The 24,416-nt window shown below is 35.5% G+C and overlaps 1 protein-coding gene across 1 annotated transcript in view; it reads left to right on the forward strand.

Annotated features, from left to right (window-relative positions):
- Window positions 1–24,416, forward strand: part of MAN2A1 (mannosidase alpha class 2A member 1) — a 163,249-nt gene that overhangs the window by 114,274 nt on the left and 24,559 nt on the right. The window contains exons 13-17 of the mRNA XM_028510212.2: window positions 5,082–5,247; window positions 6,873–7,091; window positions 7,776–7,898; window positions 10,444–10,558; window positions 21,727–21,860. Of these exons, the coding sequence (XP_028366013.1) occupies window positions 5,082–5,247; window positions 6,873–7,091; window positions 7,776–7,898; window positions 10,444–10,558; window positions 21,727–21,860 (757 nt within the window). The remainder of the gene's footprint in view (window positions 1–5,081; window positions 5,248–6,872; window positions 7,092–7,775; window positions 7,899–10,443; window positions 10,559–21,726; window positions 21,861–24,416) is intronic.

The following is a 24,416-nucleotide window of genomic DNA, read 5'->3' on the forward strand; positions in this document are numbered from 1 at the left end:
CCATGCTGGGGTTTTGAGCTTGAATTTTTCTGATTGCAGAGCCTAAGAATTACAAAACTGAGTGTGATTATTAAAGATCTAATATATCTCAAAAAGTCTCCCTTTGTTTTCATACTGGATTTTTTCCCCCGATGGCTAATATGGTAAGCATTATGTTTTAAACCTAGAATACGAGGTAGACTATATTAAAAGGACTTTGAGTATAGAAATTATAAACATATAACTCTAAATATCCAATATATCCATATTCAGAATACTATGAAAAGGTTACTACTTTTCTTTAAATTATGCTCTATTAATTAGGCTGTTTAGATGAGATGAGTATATTCTTTTCTTTCTTTCTTTATTTTTTAATTCTGAAATCCTCACTTGAGGATGTGTTTCTTGATTGAGAGAGAGAGAGAGAGAGAGAGAGAAACATTGATATGAGAGAAAAATATTCATCAGTTGCCTCCTGTATGTACTCCAACTGGGGATTGAACCTGCAACCTAGGTATGTGCCCTTACCTGGAATCGAACCCGCAGCCTTTCTGTGTACATGACCATGCTTAAACCAACCGAACCATGTGGCTAGAGCAAGAAGATGAATATAGTTTTATTTGAAATGATTTTTTTAAATATTCTGCCATTGATTAAGAATCAGACAAACTGAGCTCCAGTCTTTGCTTTGTTGTCCTTCTCTGGATCTGTCATTTCCCCTGTCTTTGCAAAGAGATGAAATGTCCTTTCAACATTAAAAATTATTTTTTGAAGAACTGAAATAATCAGAATGAAAATGATCCAATACATTTATAGAGCCTCATACTAGTTGGTATTATTTATAAATGATAAATTGTCCTAGTGGGACTTTGTGTGTTACTCAACTGTTATTCTATTTCAAGTACTGCACTAGGCACATGCAGCTATAATTATTTTTTGTCTAAACTGGTATTTCCTTAATTAGCTCTAAACTACACTTACAGGGGACTTGCAAATCTTTTTTGTTTTTATCTGACTTACACAGTCATGAAAATAAGCAGTTTCTTCAAATGTTTCTTTGAATATTGTTTTTGCTTACCTCATGCAGTGAGGTTGTAAGACAAACTCCTTAACTTATATGGCAAGATTTTTGCTGTTCCAGTGTTCCAGCTTATAAATTTTGTTTCACAAGTGTAACATATTACATGGAACATAAGTTTTTGTTCTGGAGCTTCCTGAAGAGAGAGGCTCTGTGGGCATCTTTGGCATCTCTGAGGAGAAAATTCTTCACATATGAATTTGGAAGAAAGGGAGTCTGCACAGGAATCCCATTGTCAAAAAAGGTCTTTAAACCCTTGGCCTGTGAGGAAAGTGGTTAAGAAGATGACTGTGGAGGTCCGACTGAGTTGAGTCCTGTTGTGGCATTGGTAGCTGGATGAGTCTTGGCAACATACCTAACCTCACTGAACCTGTTTCTTTGCCTGTCTAAACAAGGGGAGGATGAAAGGCCGTATCTTGAGTTTCCCATACAGGCCTGGGGGCTGGGCCTGCACTCTGTGATAACGCCAGCCTACTCTGACCAAGGGGCACGTTCCTCCCATTCTACCCTGCATCCAGTTCTAGATGAAAACCTGTGTGGCCCTAGTCTGGTGTTCACAGCAGACACTGATTTTATCTGATTTGAGAGGATTGGGATTGCCTCAGTTGTTTTTCGTAACATGACGTGAATCACTTCTACAAAAGAAATGAGGAAATTCTAAATATGCTCATCTTGATAGAATCTTCAAGGATAAACCATGTCTACAGTGGAATTCTTTGTAGTTCTTTCATAAAGCAATTCCCAGTTTGACATGAGCATGCACATGGCATTTTATTTTTCTCCGTTCTTTTTTTTTATTAAAAGTAGATCATTTTCTGTCCTCTAATTGGATTGATAGGTAACATGTGAGTGCTTTGTCTTCATGAGATGATGGTTATTCTTTTTGTATAGAAATTGAGATAATTGCCTGTAATCCCAAGCTGGGGGATGCTTAGGGTCGTAATGAGAGCCAAGAGTCCAGACGTGACTTGGTATAACAGATAAGTAGGAAGCTAATGCAAATGTAGGGGAATTTGGAGGAAAAAGTTCTAAGCTTCCTATACAGTTACTTCCAAAGTAAAATAGAAATGAACTATTCTCATTTTCAGGGTATAAATATCACTCTTTTTTTATTACAACAAATGTGGATTAAATATTAATTTTCAGTAAATGAGGATGATATTATATGATATTAAAACTGTTGGTTTCATTCACAACTAAACAGCTTACAAGGGCTCATGTTTGGGCATATTAGTAGTATAACAAATGTTTGGTTACCAAAGCATAATGATAATGAAAATATAGTTATTTTGTGAGGGTGTACTTATTTCCAATGGAAATATAATTCATGTATAATTATGTTTTCTCTATGCTCTACTTAAAATATACATAGATAGGAGTTTGTGTGCATGTCAGAAAAATTTGTGCTGCAATGCCCTTGGAGAACATTCTGTGAATCTCTAATTATGTTTAAAAATTATTTTCTTAGAGCAGCATTATACTCATTATATACTCTACACATTTAGTTTTTGAATAGATTCCTGGCATGATAATTACATAATCATTCAGTACAGTAGCAACATCATTATGGTCAAATACTAATTAGCTACTAAAATGAAACAAAACAGAACCTAGTTCACAGCTTATTATAAAAAGTGATTTAATATTGTACAAAACCAAATGTATGGTTAAAATTATTATTTGCTTTAAATGTGAGTCATATCTTTTATCCCATGGGAAGGAATCAGTGTTCTGGATGCTTGCTACCTAATTTATTGCTTGGGCACATTGCATTTTATTATCAGAATCTTTATTACCAATTCTGTATAGAGGAGCATCCAAAGAACTTGCCAGGGGGCATTCTAGGCTCAGTACCAGGGTGTGCCTCAGGGCTTCTGTAGAATTAGGAGACTGGCTGCAGTCTGGGCACATGGGGTTCAGTGGTAAATCACTCCCTTCTAGAATGCTGATGTGAACATCTTTGGTACTAAGGATGAGTGATCCTCAGCTGTTTTTCTTCCTCAGAGCACCTTAGGAATATAATAGAGTCCTGTTAGTAACAGTGAATCTTGGCTGTTGTGATTCTCCAGTGTGTTCATGATAGGAGAACAGCCAAGTGAAATGTAAGCTCTGGTACAGGCCAGTGGGAGCGTGCAAAGAGGTTGACAGATCCCTCAGGTAGGTCGGTTAAGCACGCCTCTCAAAGGGACATCACCCTCACTCTTCCTGAGAATTGCTTCTGTGGTTGAAACAGGTTTATCTGGTATTAGGAGGCTTCAGCTGCCTCTGTAAATATGTTTTGCCTGCATGGTTTCTGTTCCTTTTCTCATACACATAAGGAATCTCAATTATTTCAGAATGGTTAACTTCAGCCATAAGTGCTTCTCCTGATAAACAATTTATAAGGGAAACATTTTATAGATTTTCTGTTCCATTCCCTTTCTTTATTTTTGTGTTTTCCTATTGTCCTTCACTTTAGTTTTGGCCACTGTAGGTATTAATTTTATTTCTTAGTGAATGGTCTGTAATGCAGTTGAAATAGACAGGACACATATGGGATAAAGGAGTACTGCTAGACTTCCCGATGCGCTAAATAAAGGATGCTAGCTTGCTTCTACCACCTCTCATGTGGCTACTATGACTCAGGGAGAGAAGCAGTTGCTATCTAACTTTGGTTCTATATTCTTGCATTTAAAAAATTATATAGAGCCCTGGCTGGTGTGGCTCAGTGGATTGAGTGCCAGCCTGTGAAGCAAGGGGTCACTAGTTTGATTCCCAGTCAGAGCACATGCCTGGGTTGCAGGCCGTGTCCCCAGTAGGGGGTGTGCGAGAGGCAAGCACACAATGATGTTTCTTTCCCTCTCTCTCTCACTCTCCCTTCCCCTCTAAAAATAAATGAATAAAATGTTTAAAAAGTTATGTAAAAAAACAAATATTTCAGATTATGAAAGCATTTACCAATGAATCAGTAAGTTATAGAATTGGTTGGATATCATCTTGATTATAAAGTAAAATCATAAACCTTGGAAAGGCTACAGATTTCATAAAGTCTGTGACGTGATGGTCTAGAACATTTGTACTCAAAGAAAAGCTGTGAAACAATGAATACCAGCAGAATCATGCTGCTGAGAAAACCTAAGGATATTTGATTCTTCAACTGAGAAGTACTTGAATACCTAAGAACTTAGAGAAGACTTTGGGGAAAATGATGAAGTCCTTAACTTTTTTGAACAAATATAGCTATGTTTAAAACCATCCTGTAAAAACAAATGTTAATGGAGGATATCATAATGTACTAGTAATAAAATGTTAGAAAAATCTGCCCAAAACCCTACCCACTTCATTTGTTTTGTGTTCACTCTAAATATAACACTAGTTACAAATATTAACTAAATTTATTTTAATAGTTTTTATTTTCCTTTCTTTAGCTAAGTCCCAATCAAAACTTTTTTTACCACTATAATAAAATTTTAGCCCCTATTTTAAGTGGATATACTTCAAATTATCTTTTTTCCCAGAACTAAGTTTCTTAGATAATAAGGGCCCCTTGTATATAAAGCATATGTGTGAATTATGTGATTCCACATGTATAGCCATACAATTTACTGATTTAGTGGTCTAAAATGAATGTCAGAATTTTAGTTGAAATTAATTATTAAATTGCAAACAATTTCTAAATTTTCTTGGCGTGATTAGGCAGGGATCAAGATACTAGTTGTATAGAGCTGATTCTTTTAGGTCAATAAAATCACATGTATATAGGTCATTATCTGGGTCACAGAAATAACTATTACAATTCTATTAATGTCTTCTATTTGTATAACATTTTGTTCTTAGAAAGTAAATCCTTAATAAATTACCCTTTGTATTGTGCAGTATTTGTTGTGATGAAATTGCCTATTCTCCAAAAGTTTCACCAGAATGTTCTTTACAATTCTTTTCTACTTGCTGACTCTGTGACTATCTATGAGCTGGGGTCTTACAAATAGCATTAAAGAACTACAGATATATTGAGTCCCCAGTAGTGAAGCAGCTCTTTTTGCAGGTACCTTGTGGTCTATAATCCTTCAGAGCAAGAACGAAACTCGATGGTCTCGCTCTACGTAAGTTCCCCTGCAGTGCAAGTGTCCTCCGCTTCAGGAAAACCTGTGGAAATTCAAATGAGTGCAGTTTGGGATACAACCAGTACTATCTCACAAATGGCCTACGAGGTATGTTTTTACCACAGATCTTAGGGAGGGGCATAATTTTACAAGTATAGCCAGGTCCCTGGCCAAGTCACACAAGGGTGTCCAACCTGTGGCCCAATACAAAATCATAAATTTACTTAAAACATGAGATTTTTTTGTGATTACATGTCACAATGTATTTAATGTGTGGCCTAAGACAACTTTTTTTCTTCCAGTGTGGCACACAGACGCCAAAAGGTTGGACACCCCTCAAACCCATCTTCCTGATATGCCAGGGTTTTGGGTTCTGTTCCTAATCAGGGTATCAGCCAATGAATGAATATAGAAATAACTGGAACAACAAATTGATGTCTCTTTCTCTCTCAACACTTTCCTCCCTCTCTCTAAAATCAATTAAAACAAAATTATAACCAATTTATATATGTCTACATGGTTCATAGAGCTGTCAAGTTCTTGTATGTAAAGTGGTTAAAGCTGTAAATACCAGCAGACTTAACTGGCTGGTTAAATAACACTACAGGAAAATAGATTCTGTCTTTCCCAGAATATTAATATATTTGTTAGTATGCACATTTTATGTTACTATTAGTACATACTAGCATGTATATTGTATATCTTTGTAAGTATGTATACTACAACTTTTTCCCGAAGTAATCAGGTAATCATTATTCATAAAATTTTGATTTGTTTTGTCTAATTAAATTCATGAAATTGAGATAAATACCACCCTTCTACAACAACTTTGAGTACTGTCAACTTTTTACTGCAAATGAGGGATAATATATCATGAAAGAACTACTTCCTAAAATAAGGAAGTTGCTTCTTCTCCAAGATGTAATTATAGAAATTCTGGGCTCATCCTCCATAGACACTTTGGGGGGGAATTTTTTTAAAATAAGCAATATTAAACTGAACCTCAATATCATTATAAAGGTTGAGATTTTAGAGTCCAGAGTACAGTTTTGACTGTTAACTTCTGAACACATAGCCATAAGCTAGGAACTGTAAAAATTATTTACTTCCATTTGTTAAAAGCCATTATTGCTAGCTTCTCTAACAAATTCATAACTTCAAGTAGAAATGAAAAATATAATACAAGTCTTGGTCAGATTTTATAGAAAACACCCCATCTAGAAAATGGAAAGTAGCTCCTAGAAAGCAGGGGGCTTGGCTTAGGGTGTGTGCCCTCTAAGACTTCCTCGGTGTCTGCTGAATCCCAGGCTTTGATGGCTGGTGTTGACTGAACTAATTAATGTGTTTAATGTTCATATTATTACATTGACCATTTTTATTTTTAATGTACTGACATATAGTATGGTAAAAGAATTCCTAATAATTAGGAAAAATCATTGTTCGTAGTAAACCATTTTACAGAGACATCCACCCCTCCCCACTGAACATTTATTACAAGCCCTGTAGGCCAGTTGAGGGTGGGCACATAATTTCATACATTAATGTCTTTGAAAATTCTACCAATTTGAAGTTACTAGATTACCCAGATGAAATGAGATGTTGATATTCTACCCATGAGTATTACATTCTTTTTTAAAAAGTATGGTAGTTTGTTGTTTTCACTAGAAGTACAAATCGGTTTTCTTTCAGTATAGGGCAGTTTTCTTTAACAAATTCTCTTCTCTCTTTTAAAGATTTCTTTTCTAGTGCAGATGCCACCATTGGGACTAAAAGTGTATACACTTTTGGAATCAACAAGTTCAAATCCACATTTAGCTGAATATGTCTTGTATAATGGTAACATAGAAAATAAAGGAATTTTCAACATAAAGAGTATAAAAAGTACTGAAGAAGATATAATTCTAGAGAACTCCTTTATTAAACTTCGGTTTGGTCAATCTGGGCTTATGGAGGTATGTTTGAATAGTTCTGAAATTCATAGAAGGTTTATCATTTCATTATAATATATGCAGATTACTAATGCAAAAGGGAAGTAGTCTATGCAAATACTCTGGGAGAAGGGGTGAATAAGCTCTAGGAACCTTCTTGTGGCTGCTCATGAGTGTGGTCTGTGGTTGGCACTGCCATTACTGATCCACAAGCTAAGTGTAAGAGCCTCGACTGTTTAGAAGTGTTCCTGGAAACTTCGAAAACAATTTGATAGAGTATATTTATGCTTACTACATTTAATACTAAAATATTTTAGTGTATATTTGATATAGTACTTTAAATTTAACTTTTCTAGTAATTCGCTTTTATCGTGCTTTATAAAAATATTGGTTCATGCATATTGGAAATAAAAAATAAGCCTGCTCCTTCGCTACAGAAGATTTGAGAAGCACTGGTCTAGAGGTCCAAATTTGTGTATGTCTTTCTTGGTAAAGGGGGTTCTGACTTTTTGTTCCTGTTGTGAAGGTTTTAAATTTTAAGGTTATGTATAAAGTTTTGATATTCATTCAAGAATTGTAAATGTTAGCAACCATTAGCATTGTTCAGTCTATCCAGAGGTAATTTTTAAATCCACGTGCACGTAGAACCAGATGCAACATCGTTAATATCTTAATAGTGAGTTGCCTTTAAAATTTTTTCTCTTTTAGGAAATGATAAGTAAAGAAGACGGGAAACGTCATGAAGTAAGAGTACAGTTTTCGTGGTATGGAACCACGAGTAAAAAGGACAAAAGTGGTGCCTACCTCTTCTTGCCCGATGGGGAAGCCAAGGTGAGTGCCGCTGAGCTGTTACTCTGGAAAAATAGCCCCTTGGGCCATTTTTCTTCATAACCTTCAGTATTTTAAAAAACAAAGAAACTCTTTCCCCACCCTTGACTGAAAGGGTAATATATGCAAATTTTGGCACATTTAAAAAATGCAGAAAAGTGTGATGAAAGCAATTAAATTTACCAACTATTCCATCAGTCCAAGAAAACCACTACCAGCATTTTAATGTGTTACCATCTTGTGTACTTAATGTCCTTTCCCCTCCAGCTTAGGTTTTGCATTGCAGCAGTATATGCTTTTCATTGTGACAGTGCTCACAATCTGATGGTATATTTTTTTAAGATACGATATCATTGTACACTCTTGTGTTTAAAAAGTTTTAGCTATAAGATGAGTGAGATCTGAGGGTCTAAATGTATAACATGGTTACCATACTTGATAGCTACCTTGTATAACTGAAGTTTGTTGAGGGTGGAGCTTAAATTTTCTCACACACGAAAAAGGAAAAGTGTGCCTGTGTATATGTAAAAAAAAAAAAGAATTTTCTATTGTCATAATATGTATGTTTGCTGCCAATACATAACTACTGTAACATTGTGATAAGCTTTCTCTGTAGCATTATTTCATACAATGCTAATTGTTTCCTGAGAAGAACTGTCTAGAAAAGTCATTTTATGTTAGTGGACCAGGCCTGTTAAGGCTTTTGATACATTCTACTTTTCTCTCTGGAGGGACTGCTTGTTCACTCCCACCAGTGTTTTTTGAAAGTAGCTTTTGAATATACCATTTCATGCACTGAAACTTAGCCATATTAAAAGCATACCTATAATAATAGCTAAAAGATATTTTATTGTTAACATTTTTATGATTATTAGTGAGGTTAAACTTTTTTATACATTTATTTATCTTCATATTTCCTTTGCGAGATTTTATTTAAGCTCTTTGATAATTTTTCTATTGGTATGACTTAAAGATCTGTAAGTATTCTTTATGTATGGTAAAATTAATCCTTTTTCTTATATATTGCAATATTTTCTGCATGTGTTAATTTGTTAATTTTTTATTTTATATTTCTGTCATGGTAGTTTTTTTTCATTTTTGTGTAGTTAGTTCTGAATTTTCATCTTTAGAGTTCCTTCCTTTGGTTTTATACTTATACAGGCTTTCTCCACTTCAAGATTAGTTAAATATTCTCCATAATTTGTTGCCTAGGAACCTATCTCTTGAAAAAGTTACTCTTGTTCTACAATTTACAAAAGCCTGCTAGCCAAAATCAAATATAGATTTAAAGGGCTGCGTAGGACATGCACCAAACAAAGGTAAACTGTAGCTCACAGTAGGCATTCCAGGATGGGCAGTGGGTCTGTGTTTTCTCACTTACGTCTTTTGTCATTGAACAAGCATTTTGTTTTGACTGACTCTTCTCATACTTAAAAAGTAAATATATAAATGTGTATATTTATATATATATATATGTCTGTGTTATGGAATATTATACATGGACCATAGTAACTAATTTATTTACAGTTATTAAGCTTTATCAAGCTTTAAACAGCTCTAATGTAAGAAAGAAAGATCATATGTTTACAAAGAGAAAATAAGTGCAGATCCTTGAAAGGGGCAGCTGGGTCTGTCAGACAGAAGCAGGAGCCCAGAAATCACTGCCCCAGGTTGCTGCCGCCTGCATTACTTTCTAGCTACATGTTAATTAGGTACAAGGACCTAATTAAATTGTAATGTAGTATGATAACTTCAGAATATTTTTCTTTAGCCAAAGAGGTAAATTTGGAAGAAAATTACATACAATCTGAAAATCTTATGCTACTTACGGAGTTCACATTGCAAGATTAGCTTTTTACGCAATTGTTGAATTTTCTAAGATGTGTAATACTTAAAAGATAATTTTATAAATGCGTTAAATTTGTCCTTTTGTCACATAAGTTACATGTTTTAGCCCCACATTTACTTGAATTTAGATTCTAAATGAAACTAAATGTTTCAAGTTTATAAATTTGCTTTATATTCAACTAGCTCTTTTAAGTAAAAGGGCAGTATGTTTATATAGTAAACCTAACTCTGATTAAACTGTGTTTCTGAATCCTGCTTCCTGTTTGTTTAGATGACTCCCTGTGGTCATCCTCGCCACCTGCCCCAACCCCTAACAATAAGGGGCCGTGGTTATAATAAATGTCTGCCTGGGGAAATGTAGCTACTGTAGAACGATACTGCTCTTTCTAATAAATAACATATGGATGATGTATTTAGAGGGAGTTTGATCAAAAAGTTTTATAGCTTGGAGGAATGTGTGTAGATCTAGGCCAGTCAAGCTGTAACATTTTTATTTTCTATTTTTACTAATTTTTGTGTAATGAAAAATCTTACATTTAATTTTTATAGTAAATGCATATTATACTTTGTAAGGTTTGGTTTTTACTTAAAATTGCATATATCAGATGATATGTACTTGCCATTTTAGAAACTATTATAAACATTTCTTAGAAAAGTTAAAAGCCAACTATTTTTCTTAAACATGTGATTTCCTCTTTAGCCTTATGTTTACACAACCCACCCCCTTGTCAGAGTGCAGCGTGGAAGGTTTTATTCGGATGTGACTTGCTTTTTTGAACATGTTACCCACAGTGTCCGACTGTACAACATACAGGGTAAGAAACACAGAAATGCACTGGTTCTTGAATTCTTCCTTGTCCTGTGTTGTTTTTAATAAAATAGCAGTTGAGTTTTGGAGATGATATAATAATCTGTCCAAACTCGACATCTTACTTACTGTAAATTTAAAATATAATATTTACCCTTCGATAATCAAAAATTGTAAAACATTTAACTGTTCCCTATGTATACGTGTTATTTTTTCTATTTATCTTCTCTTTCCTACCATAATATTTGTCTTGGTTATGAGCTCATTAACTAAAAACTTTGTTTCTAAGATCTAAACACAATGTATCTTATTTTTTTATATTTTATACAATGGAAATTATGTCAGACATGGCTTTCAATGAGTGGGCCACTGTTACACACACATGCATGCACATACACACAATTAATTATACAAAAGACATTATTATCTTAGCAAAGAAAGAAATAGAAAATAAAAGTAGAAATAGAAAATAAGTTAATGTTATGGGTTGACTGTCTTTATTGAGTGTCAAATTCTGTTCACTTCAAACATCCTTTTAAAAGACTAAAGTAATGCAAACCTGACAAAATACCCTTATATTTCTTAAACTCTTTATTTAGTCATTTGACTCTTCTCCTCAAAGTAACCTCTGCATACATTAAGCTGAAGAAGAAAAAAAAAATCAAGAACAAAATCAAACAGCACTTTCCAAATTCTGTGAACTGTGTAAGACTCATTTTCTTTAACTATAGAAAGACTAAGTAGTTAGTTAGGTGTAGCTATCAAAGAATTAGTATTGATTTTGAAACAAACTGAGTTAGGAGAGTTGGGTTCCACCTGACGGCTGGTTTTGGTTTTGGTTTGATACTTAACTTTAGTTCCTCCATTTTTGTGCTCTCTGGATGATGAAAATAGTAAGAGGTGCAGTTTAAAGTCTCTTGTCTTAACATCACTTAAGCTATTAAAAACCACTGTGTTGTTCTTTTCATTATGGTTTACATATTTACATTCAAATGATTTCTACAAATATTAAGTTAGAGGAAATCCTGTGCTCACCAGCTTTAAAAGTTCCAAAAGATCAGAGCAGTTTTAGAAATTTCTAATGAAACATAATGCTCTGCCTTCTGTCAGGTTAAATAAGAAATCCATTTCACAGAGACCATAATTAAATGAATGCCCTTTTGGAACTGCTTTATGGTTTCTAAAAGATTATTTAGTTTGTAGCAAATAAAATTTTTCCAGAGGAAAAGATGGAAGGGGTGGGGGTTAATTTTTCTTGTAGTGTAATCTTCTTTCATTAAATTGAAGCTTTAAATGTTACCAAATAGGCTATTTTAGCTTTTGTCGTTAATCTTGGGATTTGAAGACAGAATGTGATACAAACAGAAGCCCCTGTATCCCCTTGTGTTATATTGATACTGTATCATTGCAAAAAGTATATGCCTTGCAGTAACAAGGTGATCAGTAAGTGACATGAGCTAGCCATGGCTTCATTTTTCTTCAGAGCTGTAATTATTAGACTTTGGTGCCCTAGTTTTCTGACATCAGCACCCACTTTGAAGAATTACGTTGCTATGGGTTACCAATGTGTCATGTACATTTTCAGTGGCACAAGGTTTAGGTTCCAGATCTGTTATAATTATGTACCTTCAGGGTTTATTTCCTTCCTGCACCCCAGGACTATGTTCTCCTATGTAGGTGTGTGTTCATGAGCAAGTGAGTCTGTATGTTTCACCCCTTAGGAGAAATATCTTAAATGCAATACTTTTGCCTGTTTCCCACCATAATATTGCATTATATGTAATGGATCTTGCTAAAAGAAAGCAACTAGCCTGGAGGTAAAATGTAATGAACTGCCATCAAAAAGTATGGAAGAAAACACCTTCCTTTAGCTGAAATGACATTTTCATTGCATGGGCATATTTAGCAAAGAGAGGTTGCTTAGTTTCTTTGAATTTATAACCAAAACAGGTTAATAATATGAAAGAAAGAAGGAGCTCCTACCCTTTGCGACAGCATGGATGGAACTGGAGAGCATTATGCTAAGCGAAATAAGCCAGGATGTGAAAGATAAATACCATATGATCTCACCTTTAACAGGAACCTAAACAACAAAACAAACACACAAGCAAAATATAACCAAAGACACTGAAATAGAGAACAGACTGACAGTGACCAGAGGGGACAGGGGAGGGAATTTCAGGGGAAAAGGGGAAGGGTTTACAGGAACAAGTATAAAAGATACATGGACAAAAACAAGGGGGGGTGGGAATGGAAAGGAGGTGGGGAGGGCTGAGTGGGTGGGCTGGGATGGGAGTAAAAGACAGAAAACTGTACTTGAACAACAACTAAAATTTTAAAAAATTAAAAAAAAAATGACCCTTGACTTTTACAGTCAAAATGAACTTCATCTAATTAAACATATAAGAAAATCACGTTGGAATTAGAGATCCAAATCCTTAATTTCACCTCTAAGCAAACAACAGACTTTGTTACTTAAACTGTAGAAAGCCTAGATGGCCAGTTGGGTCTTCACAAAACTTAGTGTCACAAAGGTTCTCTGGTGCTTGACTCCCTGCTTCTAAATTCACCTTCTAAGGTCACTGGAATCTGGGATTCCTGTCCCTGGAGTCCTCCCACTGTAAACAAGGTCTCAGAGCTTCGCTGAAGTTGCTTTTATTTCCATAAAAAGAGTCATGAGGATATTAAAATGATCTGCAATCAATTGCTTATTTTTCCCACAGGACTACATTCCATATTTAGGGTGATTTAAGAGTAAAAAGCATTTAGTAAGTTACTGCTACGGAGGCTTAGGTAATTAAGACATTTTTGGAATATCATGCAATTGACTGCTAAGGACTTTTTTTCCTGTAAATTGAAAGTTTTAAAAATTGAAATAAGTTCAATCTGATTATTCTCTACAGGCATAAAAGAGAACATTATTTTAAGGAACTATAAGCACTTTTTAGTTACCCAAATTCAGAACTCAGAGGTTATTCTGGGGGCTGTTTGACAGCAGCTGCTGCATTGAAGGCGTATCTTTTTTTTTATACTTAATTGTGTTGTATTTTTTTTCCATTACCATTTGGGCCCATTACACCTCCCACACCCCAGCGATCACCACACTGTGGTCCATGTCCATGAGTTCTTTGTCCTTTGGCTCAATCCCTCCATCCCCTAAACTCCCAACCCCCAGTTGTTATCTGCTCTCCATCTATGAGTCTGTCTCTGTTTTGCTTGTTAGTTCATTTTGTTCATTAGATTCCACATATGAGTGAAATCATATGGTATTTGTCTTTCTCTGGCTTATTTCACTTAGCATAATGTTCTCCAGGTCCATCCAGAGACACAGGGTAAAATTTTCTTCTTTTTTATGGTCAAGTACTATTCCACTGTGTAAAGATTCCATAGTTGTTTTATCCGCTCATCTACTGATGGACACTTGGGCTGCTTCCATATCTTGGCAATTGTAAATAACATTGCAGTGTAAATAACACTGCAATGAACATTGGGGTGCTTATGTTCTTTTGAATTAGTGGTTTGGATTCCTTCAGATATTATTCCCAGAATTGGGATTGCAGGGTCAAAAGGCAGATCCATTTTTAATTTTTGAGGTGTCTCCATACTGCTTTCCACAGTGGCTGCACCAGTCTGCATTCCCACCAACAGTGCAAAAGGGTTCCCATTTCTCCACATCCCTGCCAGCACTTGTTGTTTGATTTATTGATGATAGCCATTCTGACAGGTGTGAGATGGTATCTCATATTGGTTTTAATTTGCATTTCTCTGATGATTGGTGACGTAGAACATCTTTTCATATGTCTATTGGCCATCTGTATGTCTTCTTTGGAGAAGTATCTATTCAGGTCCTTAGCCCATTTTTTTAATTAGGTTTTTTTTTTGGTGTTGAGTTTTGTAAGTTCTTTATAAATTTTGGGTATCAACCCCTTATCAGATGTATCAGAAAATATGTTCTCCCATTCTGTGGATTGTCTTTTTATTTTGTTGAGGATTTCCTTTGTTGTGAAAAAAACTTTTTAGTTTGATGTCATCCCATTTCTTTCCCTTGCCTGGGGTGATCTGTCTGATAAAAAATTGCTACAAGCAATGTCCAAGACTTTGCTCTATGTTTTCTTCTGGGATTTTAATGGTTTGGGATCTAATATTCAAGTCTTTGATCCATTTTGAATTTATTCTTGTGTGTGGTATAAGAAGGTGGTCTAGCTTCATTTTTCGGCTTGTGTCTTTCCAAATTTACCAACACCTTATTAACTATTTTTAGCCCATTGTATGTGCTTGCTTCCTCTGTCACATATTAATTGATTATAAAGATGTGAGTTTGTTTCTATGCTCTCTATTCTATTCCATTGATCTATGTGTCTGTTTTTATGCCAGTACCATGCTGTTTTGATTACTATGGCCTTGTAGTATAGTTTGATATGAGGTAGCATGCTTCCTCCAGCTTTGTTCTTTGTTCTTCCTTCTTATGATTGCTGTTGCTGTTTGGGGTCTTCTGTGGTTCTATATAAAATTTTGAAATATTTGTTCTATTTCTGAGAAATATGTCATTGGAATCTTGATAGGAATTGCATTGACTCTATAGATTGCTTTGGGTAGTATGGTTATTTTAATTATGTTAATTCTTTCTATCCGTGAATATGGTATGTGCTTCCCGTTATTTACATCTTCATTTTCTTTCTTCAGTGTCTTATAATATTTCAAGTACAAATCTTTTACATCCTTGGTTAGAATTATTCCTAGATATTTGATTTTTTTTGAAGCAATTATGAATGGGGTTGTTTTCTTAATTTCCCTTTGTGTTAGTTTGTTATATTGTCATGTAAAAATGCAATTGATTTTTTAATGTTAATTTTGTATCCTGCTACTTTTACTGAATTTATTTATCAGCATCCTTTCCAAATATGTACTAACTCTGAAGAAGGACTCAGAGTTGGGAAACCCAGGGAAAGTACTATGGTTAAGAGCTCAGACTCTGGAGTCAGCCCACCTACATTTCATTCCCAGCTCCCAACCCAGTTCTGACACTAACCAGCCATTTGATCTTGTGCAGGTTATTAACTGTCTGGCCTTGGTTTTGTTATCCTGACAATAATGGAGACTGCCTCGGAGGAATAACTGAGTTAACATACATGAAGTCTGGCAAATACTAACTGTTGTATTTCCTTAAAAGGCTGTGTGAGGCAGATGAGTTAGACCATAAATGTTATGAGAGAGTGGTCATCAAGGGTTGGGGGAGTTGAGGAAGATTTTTTGATAAGGAATTGAATTGTTGAGATGCTAGGTCTTGGAGAAATTTCACTTGAGTGGGTGAAAAGGAGGAAGAATGTCATAGGGTTGGTTAGATGAAACTCCTTTGTTTCTATATGATTTGAAGAACTCTGTTTCCATTACATGTTTTTTAAGTTGGCATCTAGTTTTACTTTGTATTTCAATATTTTTCAAATTGTCTTTGTTCAGTCCCCACCAGAGCTGAGGTAGGTGAGAGGTACGCTGTTGCTCTTTGTTTTTTGTCCCCCTAGTGGAAATGTGGTAACAAGAAAAGGAAGACCCCTGTGCCTCCCTGGCAGGTCCATTTCAGTCAGAGGGTCTCGAGGGGTGGGTACATATGGAATCCAAGCTTCCTGACTAAAGGTGTCTTGGAAAGGAGCATGTTTGGGAGAACAGAAAGTAGGTAAATTCAGAATGACTGCCATTTGGAGTATATGAGGACAGACCATCCTGATTATTCCAGCACTCTTCCCTCCCTTGTCCTAGACCAGCCCAAGCCTAGATTGTGGGGAAGGTAACAAACAGAAAGCTCTGGGGCTGTGAGATGTTTTATTCAACTCCCAAGAAAAGGCTTTAGTTAGACCTGACTCTTGGATTTAAAACAAATGTTAGCAATGCAGATGTTTCCTCTAAATCAGAGCTTCCAAAGAACCTGTTGTTTCTTAAAATCAATGTTTGTTAGAAAAAACAAAGGTAGCATCTTGGTTTTTTAATGTGTCTTTCAGTAATATTAGACCTTCAAGCATATCATACTAAATTGGAACAATCTTTAATTAAAATTTGCAATCCATATGATTGAAATTTTATACCTTTCCTATAATGCTTTTACTTTTATGTCATTGTGAGAATTACTGAAATGAAAAGCTTAAAATATGTCAACTAGTGCCTAGCTTATTGTATTATAAAGTAATCAATAAGCAATGATAGTTATTTATCCAGTGCTTTATAAATAAAACAAAGTATCCATCATCATTTTCTTAAATTTGAGACTTGGAATGAAATTTGCTAAAATTTGTATTCATGAAAGCAGATGTTGAAATTTTCACTTGTGGAGAAATAATCAATGTGAATATTTACAGACTTGGAAATTAGCAAGTACCTCAGAGGATAAATTATATCTTATAATGGATGATAAGTTGAGTAAGTCAACATGGAGAAAAAGGTCATCCAGTTGTGGGAATTATTACCATTTTTATTCTTGGTACTTTCAGATATGAGTACAATATTTTAAAAATATAGTCATGATAATATTTGATTTTCAGAAACATCATCTTCATGTTGACCTACTTAATTTATCATTTTTATGAGAATTGCTATTCAAGTATATGTGCTGAACTAAGCATTAATAACCATAAGTGTCAACTCCCAGTTAAGTTGGATAAGTTCACAAAAATGTCACAGAAGTAAATACATAGTGGGAAAGATATTTTTATATTTTTCCTGATTTAAATACAAAATTCTCTCAAAGTTGGAGGGAAGATATTCAAACCTAGAACCTCTGTTTTTTTGCCAGCTACTTTTGTCCTACTTCTGCTATAAAGTGATGAGGGCTCAGTCACCTTCCCTGTTCAGAAACAGTCTGAAGAAAAGGGATGAGGACAACAATTATATAGATAACAAGGTACCATTTTTGATCAAGATCCTGCATTTCAAGGACACTTACTGCAGACCTTATTTTCAATCTTAGCTGGTTTTTTTTTTTTTTTTGAGGATTTATTTTATATCTTATGTCAAATTCCAGTTGAACTTTTGTTTGAAGATTTAAACACTTCTCTTAGGGTTCTCATCACTTTTCATTTTCCTAGGTGAGTATGAACCACTTGCTATTATCCCATCTTGATCTAATGATTTGTCCTAATTACACATCGAGTACCACTAAAAACGGAATTTGATTTGACTTGGGTATGAGTGAGGCTGTCTTTTGCTCTTTCTCCCTAGCTGCTGTCTCTCCCTGTTATCATTGGAATATAGGGAGGGTGGAGTCCAATGAATTCAGTCTATTCCTTGGAAAAGTATACTCTGTATTTCAAAACTCGGTATGAATAAGGTGATCTAGAAAGGTGGAGAGGGTTGGATCAACTGAGATTCTGCAGTTCTGATAAATCTGATAATGACAGTGAAGAGAGTAGATTAGATTGTGCAGAGGAAATGACACCCAGGATTCTCTGGGGGGCCGTCAGTTGCAGCTCAGAGCCATGACGTCAGACTTTCCATCTGCATTCCTCAGAGTCCCTTTCACCCTCCTTGATGGGTCCTCCACCTCTTTTTTTCAACATGGGGCACACGTCAGAGTTGTCCTCCAGTTTTCCTCCCCACTTGCAAGAATGCCCTTCCTGGTTTCCTTAAGACTGCTGCTAAGCAGTAAAGTCTAAAGGGCTATGCCCTTTCTTTTCTGTGTGCACCTTTCTGATCCACCCAGTAGAAGGTGGCTCTGAAGAGACCAACATCACACTGAGAGTGACTCTAAGATCTTGAGGCTATTGTTCCCTGTGACACAGCCTCACCTGTCCCTGGCCCCAACCTCTTGCCTACTTTTAGTTTTTTCCCCTGCTTTCTTAGAAAATATCCTTTTAAAGATGCTTCATAATTATTTTATGTATGTAAATACATTATACACACGTATCCACACTCCTGACAGAAATTGCACACGTTCAGATATAAGGTGAAATTTCTCTGGAATCTCTGCCTGGCCTCTCTCCACTGCTCAAGAGAGGTAACACAAATACCTGTCCTCTCCTGTATTCTCTCTCTCTTTCCTCCTCTCTGTCTCTGTCTCACACACACACATTCACACACACGTAAAAATATAGTACTGTATTTGTATCTATGAAAAGCACAAAGCTTATCATGCTCTACAGGCACTGCATTAGTTTTTTCCATCAGATCTTCTTGGTCAGAACAGAGAGCTACTTCATTCTTTTCATTTCTTCCCATGTTGGCTAACTTCTGCATGATGAGGGACATCTTAACTGAATTTGTTTAATAGTGGTTCAGCACCTATGACATGCCCAAAACGTTGTTAAAAACTGGAATGCAAGATGGTGTGGTGTGTAAGACAGTTTGTGTCTGTGAGAAGCTGACAGGCTCTAGGGAAGAAAACACAGCTGAGGAAAGACTTTTGGCTTCTTTATTGCTTTTGGCCGATGGACTGTCTCCGTTCTTACTTCACATTGCCTGTGTTAATAAGAATAAACAATGTTCATTCTCCTCAAGGCATAAGCAACAAAAAGGAACTTAATTTTTCTTTGTTGAAACCTGATAATGACATCACCCTGCTGCCCTGCATAGACTACTTTTATGAAGGAGGGGCTATTTTCTTTCCCAGGATTGAAGCCCCTCTTGGGCTAGCCATTCATGCTCAGGTAGAACTACTTTGGTGAAAATACCTTTTGCTGCTACATACCGGAAAGACCTAACAGACCACTGGAATCACTGGGTCTGCTTCTTAGGGAGCTCACCCCCAAGTCCTGTGAGCTTCTTTGGGAATGGCATGGTATGTACTCCTTCAGGTATTCTTGACACAGAACAAGTGGACAACATTTCTCTCCCTCACACATACCCTTTTTTTAAAAGAATAAATTATCTTTGAGAACTCAGGGATACCTCTTTGCTTTTATTAGCATTACAGGCTTGTTCATATACGTACGTTAGGTTTGATCTTATTTTAAAAGTCTTTTTGGGCACAGAATTTAATTAATGTCTTGCTGAATTTTGAATGGATGTAGAGGCTCCTTTTAAGGGAGCTTTAAGTATTTGTTGCAACAACAGGATCTGAGCATAATACCAGGCTTGAGAAAGATGATTTTCTCAATGGAAATAATTTATTGGTGCTGGAGGTAATGTGAAATTATTAATATTTTCTGAAGCATGTTTTCTGTAAATATTTTCCAGAGATACATGACTTGAAATTAATGGCTCTCTCCTTTGTTAAGACTTTATTTCATTTGGTGTATTTTGTTGACCCCTGAGAGACTGTCCAGTCTAGAATAGGGAGCACGCAAAGCACTGCTAAAAACCCTGCAGATGCTTCCAGCAGATTAGAGTTCACTTGTGGGCTTCTGTTTTCCCCAGTGCTGCATCGGCACTGTCATGTTAGTGCTGCGTGTTGTGTTTGGAGCACTTTGGTTTATTTGTAGAAGCTTGTCCATTAAAATTCAATATACAATTCATTTGTTTTTTTTAAAAACAATATTCTGATTAATCTAAGCATTCTGAAATGAAAATTTGCACTTAAAGTAATACATTTCCTAATTCAAAGAAGATACCGTTATTCTGTCATTGGTGTGTGTGATTTTTTTTAACTTCCCAATAATAGGGAAGATACATTTGGATCAGCTGTCTTGGCAGGTTCTTCTGGTTATTCTCAGAAGGAAATATATGTGTGTGTTTAACTCGCAGAGGTTAGTGATCCAGATTATGTCCATAAAGCAGGGAAAAAAGGCACCCCTTTTCCCTGTCCATGCAGACCAGACTCATAATAGCTTTCCAAACAGAGTAAGGAATTGTTAGCTCTCATTGAGGTGGTTGAGTTGGAAGAGCAGCCTATACCACAAAAGAACTTCTGTGAGCATTTTGAAAACCCTCAGCCTGTTTAGTATTATCACCATGTTATTACTTATGCTTTATAATTTCCAGTGTTATTTTCACATAAATCTATAGTGTCTGGATAAGCTGCATTTACATTGTTTTCCACAAATCTCACAGATTCAAACTTCCTTTCACTATTTCCTGTCACCTTCTATAAGCTCTGGGGATTTTTCTTGGCTCCTAGAAAGTCTTCTTTACTCCCTCCTTCCCCTCCCCACTTTTTCTTACATAGCCCTCTCTCTAAAGAGTGCTGGTTCTCGGCACAGAGTGACAGATTGCGCGTGAAGAGTAGGGAGAAGTAGGTAATGAATAGCAACTTCAGGGAAGTGTCCAGTAAGTGTCTTACAGTCTCAGAAAACTTCAGCTGTATGAAGTAAGTAGGGTAAGTCTTTCCTCTTCAGACCACTTTTCTTAATTGCTCTCCTTCTTTGAAGACCCTGTAATATCTCTTCTACATACTTAACCTGTATAGAGTATTGGGTTTCTCCATAACTCCTCTCTCTATCTCTGAAATAGACCCAAGGCTTCACTGAGAATCTGACAGTGCAGTTAGGGCAGCATGATAGAAATTAGTAAACACCTTAGGCTTAATCAGAAGAAAGAAATGTCTGACACATCTGGGACTTCTTCAAGCTGTCTTCTGCTTTATATAGCAAAGGACACAATGAATCACTCTATACCAAAGGGTCCTAAGAGATACCAAATTCAATTAAAATTGATTTAATATCTGGGGAGCTCTCCAGATTATACTCCAAACTACTAATATAGTAATATTAGTTTGAGCCATAAATCATCTCATTGGATCTCCTGTCTCTTTTCCTAGATGTAGATCATGGGCAGTAGTACACTGTCTCTTGGACCAACAGAGTATAAATGTCACTGCTCATAATTTCCCGTGTGTAAGGAGAGCACAGTGAAGAAGTAGGCTCAAATGGCTCTGCTGGGGCATGACGGTGCAGGCAAGAGGTGGACTGACCTGCAGTGGGGCTGGCCTTTCCTCATTTAGTGTCCTCATTCCCTTCTACAACTCATTGGAGAATCATTTGTGTGTTATATTTCATCTACATTTATCTCCACCAACTTCTTCATCCTTCTGTTAAGTTGTCAAGTTATGTCTTTGGAATAAATGTTATCTACCATTTGATATTAAAAAGAAAAAAAGGTGAATTGGGACAGTATTTAGCGTATGAGAGATGGTAAAGACAGGAGATAGAGAACAGGGCAATATATATAACTTCTGAGGGAGTTCTGGATAGTATATTTTTAAAAAGTGGGCAGTTAATTAATTTCCATCTGTTGTGTATACTCTTTTACATTTAGGAATAGAAGGACAGTCCGTGGAAGTTTCCAATATTGTGGACATCCGGAAAGAACATAACCGTGAGATTGCAATGAGAATTTCTTCTAACATAAACAGCCAAAACAGATTTTATACGGACCTAAATGGATACCAGGTAATTTTTCTTTAAAATGTCTAAATAATGGTTATGTTAGTGCATAACTTTTATATATGGTAATGGGCCAGTTAATTTTGGGTCCTTTGAAAAATATGCTTAATGTTGCAAATTATTTCTGAAATTGAACTGAATTTTAACAGCTACAGTAGCAGGGAGTACAGCATAGGAAATGGAACTTATAGGTTCTATATTAACCAGATTTCCAAAATTATGATGAATATCTGACAGTATTTTATAGATCATCTATTTGTAAGAATTTATTTTTTCAAAGGAAGATTTGGTGACTTGTGCATGTTAACTACATTGATGTCAAATGTATATGAATTTATCAAATAGTAAGGAAACATGGTTAGGGATTGATGGGTTATATCTTTTTTCCTCATAGGGAATTGACCTATGCATATTTAGTTTATTCTATATATATTTTTAAATGCATAATCTAATAATGGGCTCTTTTAATTTTAGGAAAACTTTATCCCTTTTTTTAATTGGGGTACGTGTGTGTACCATTATACACATAGATAGCGTATAAAGGTACAATACAAACATTTACTTAGGAATGTGAGTAGATATGTATTTAATCAACATTTTTGAAGTAATGAGAAAATTGATTTATATAAATTTTTCAGATTGTCAGCTCTCTAAAGAGTTCTTTTGATTGTTGTCTAAATCTCTGTATTCAGAGTGTATATGTGTGACAATATGTCTTTAAAATAATACTTTTAAACAGCATCTCTTTGACATACTAGCATTTTGGAAATTTCTGGCTATGAATAGAAATAATTTCACAACAAATGCTTTTACTTTGTCTGATTTTCAACTGGGATGAGTAGACAGGATTGTGATAATTTTCTCTTCTACAATTTCCTGCAGAAGTTAAATTTAAACCTTGTCCAAAGCCTAAAAATTGCAACATACATTTTGAATTAACATGTTAATCTTACTACAGCTGTTTGGTTTTCAAATGAAGCTCATGCTTTATGGTGATTCATTTCTTTGCATACAAAAAGCTTTTCTTAAAATCTACTAGAAACAATTATTTGTATGTATGGGTGTATACATGAACGAAAAAACTTAGTAAAAATTAACAAAAATGTGAATTTTCTTTTTAAGGATTGAACATTTGAATAAATGGGAAAATATTATTTTAAGTCTATAACCTAAGTATTTCTGCTTTTAAAATAGGCTGTTTTATTAGCTTTGGAAAGAGTGGTGCTTGGGCAAGACTAGAACTCTAGACCTACAGGTAGGGTATAAGGGAAAGAGCTTGCACAGTTGTGAATTTTAAATGTCCTTTTTATGAGTATATGAGTTCACTGGAATGGAAGGTCAAGGATTGTAAAGGAGAAATGGAGAATTCTTTTAAGCTAGCTGTGTGTGTGTGTGAAATGATTTATTTTTTAATTTTTTAATTTTAATTGTTGTTTAAGTACAGTTTTCTGCCTTTTACTCCCATTCCAGCCCACCTCCAAGCTAGGTTTTTTAAAAACATTTTTCAAACATTTTATAGTTGTTTCTTCACCAGTTTATTAATTTCTGGGGACTGTGATAAATATTACCACAAACTGGGTGGCTTCAGACAACAAAAATGTATTCCCTCACAGTTCTGGACACCAGAACTCCGACATCCAGGTGTCAGCAGGGCCGCACTCCCTCCAGATGCTGCAGGGAAGTTGCCTTCCTTGCCTCTTCTGGCTTCTGGTGGCTTCAGGTCACCGTTGGTACTCATTGATTTGTAGACACATACTTCAGTGTGTGCCTCCACTGCCACATGCTGTCTTCTTGTGTCTCCATATGTGTCCTTCTGTGTCCTAATTTTCCTCCTCTTATAAGGACAGCAATCATTGGATTAGAGCCCAACCTAATCCAGTATTAGCTTGATTACATCAGCAGGGACTCTATTTCAAAATAAAATCACATTCATAGGTTCTGGGTGAACATGAATATGTGGGGGCACTATTCAGTACAACCAGTAAATTGAAAGACATACTGCAGAGTTGTGAGGATTGAGAATCTTGTCTGTGAAATTCCCAGCACCATGTCTGGCATCAGTGGGTACTCAACACACGATAACTATTATGTTAACTTCTTTGCTTGAGTTTCATGTCAAACTTTTATGAGTTTAAAGGAGAGATGGCATTATTATGTGGTGTGAATAAGATTCCTGATAACGGAGTCTCAGTTTAATGTCTCCTCCTGATGTTAGTTTAGAGTGAGTCTCTAAAGTTAGACTTGAGTTGCATGCACTCAGATACTAGGCTAAGAAAAATTGGAATTTGGAATTGTTTACATCGAAACCAAGCAAGAAGAGTAAGCATTGAATAGTTTTTAAATATAAATATGCATTTGATTATTATAATGTAATATGTTAGAGGATTTGATGGGGAGATCTAGGGCATTAAAACTGATTTTAGAAGAATTATAAGATATATTTCTTGAAAGAGGATAAGGAGCTATTATGCTTAGCATTCATTACAAAAGCAGTATGTTCGATTTAGATGAGAAACGAATACTTAATACCTTTATAATTTTTATGTAAATATTGGAGGTAGG

This window comes from Phyllostomus discolor, chromosome 3 (genome assembly GCF_004126475.2).
Source record: "Phyllostomus discolor isolate MPI-MPIP mPhyDis1 chromosome 3, mPhyDis1.pri.v3, whole genome shotgun sequence".
Lineage (NCBI taxonomy): Eukaryota > Metazoa > Chordata > Mammalia > Chiroptera > Phyllostomidae > Phyllostomus > Phyllostomus discolor.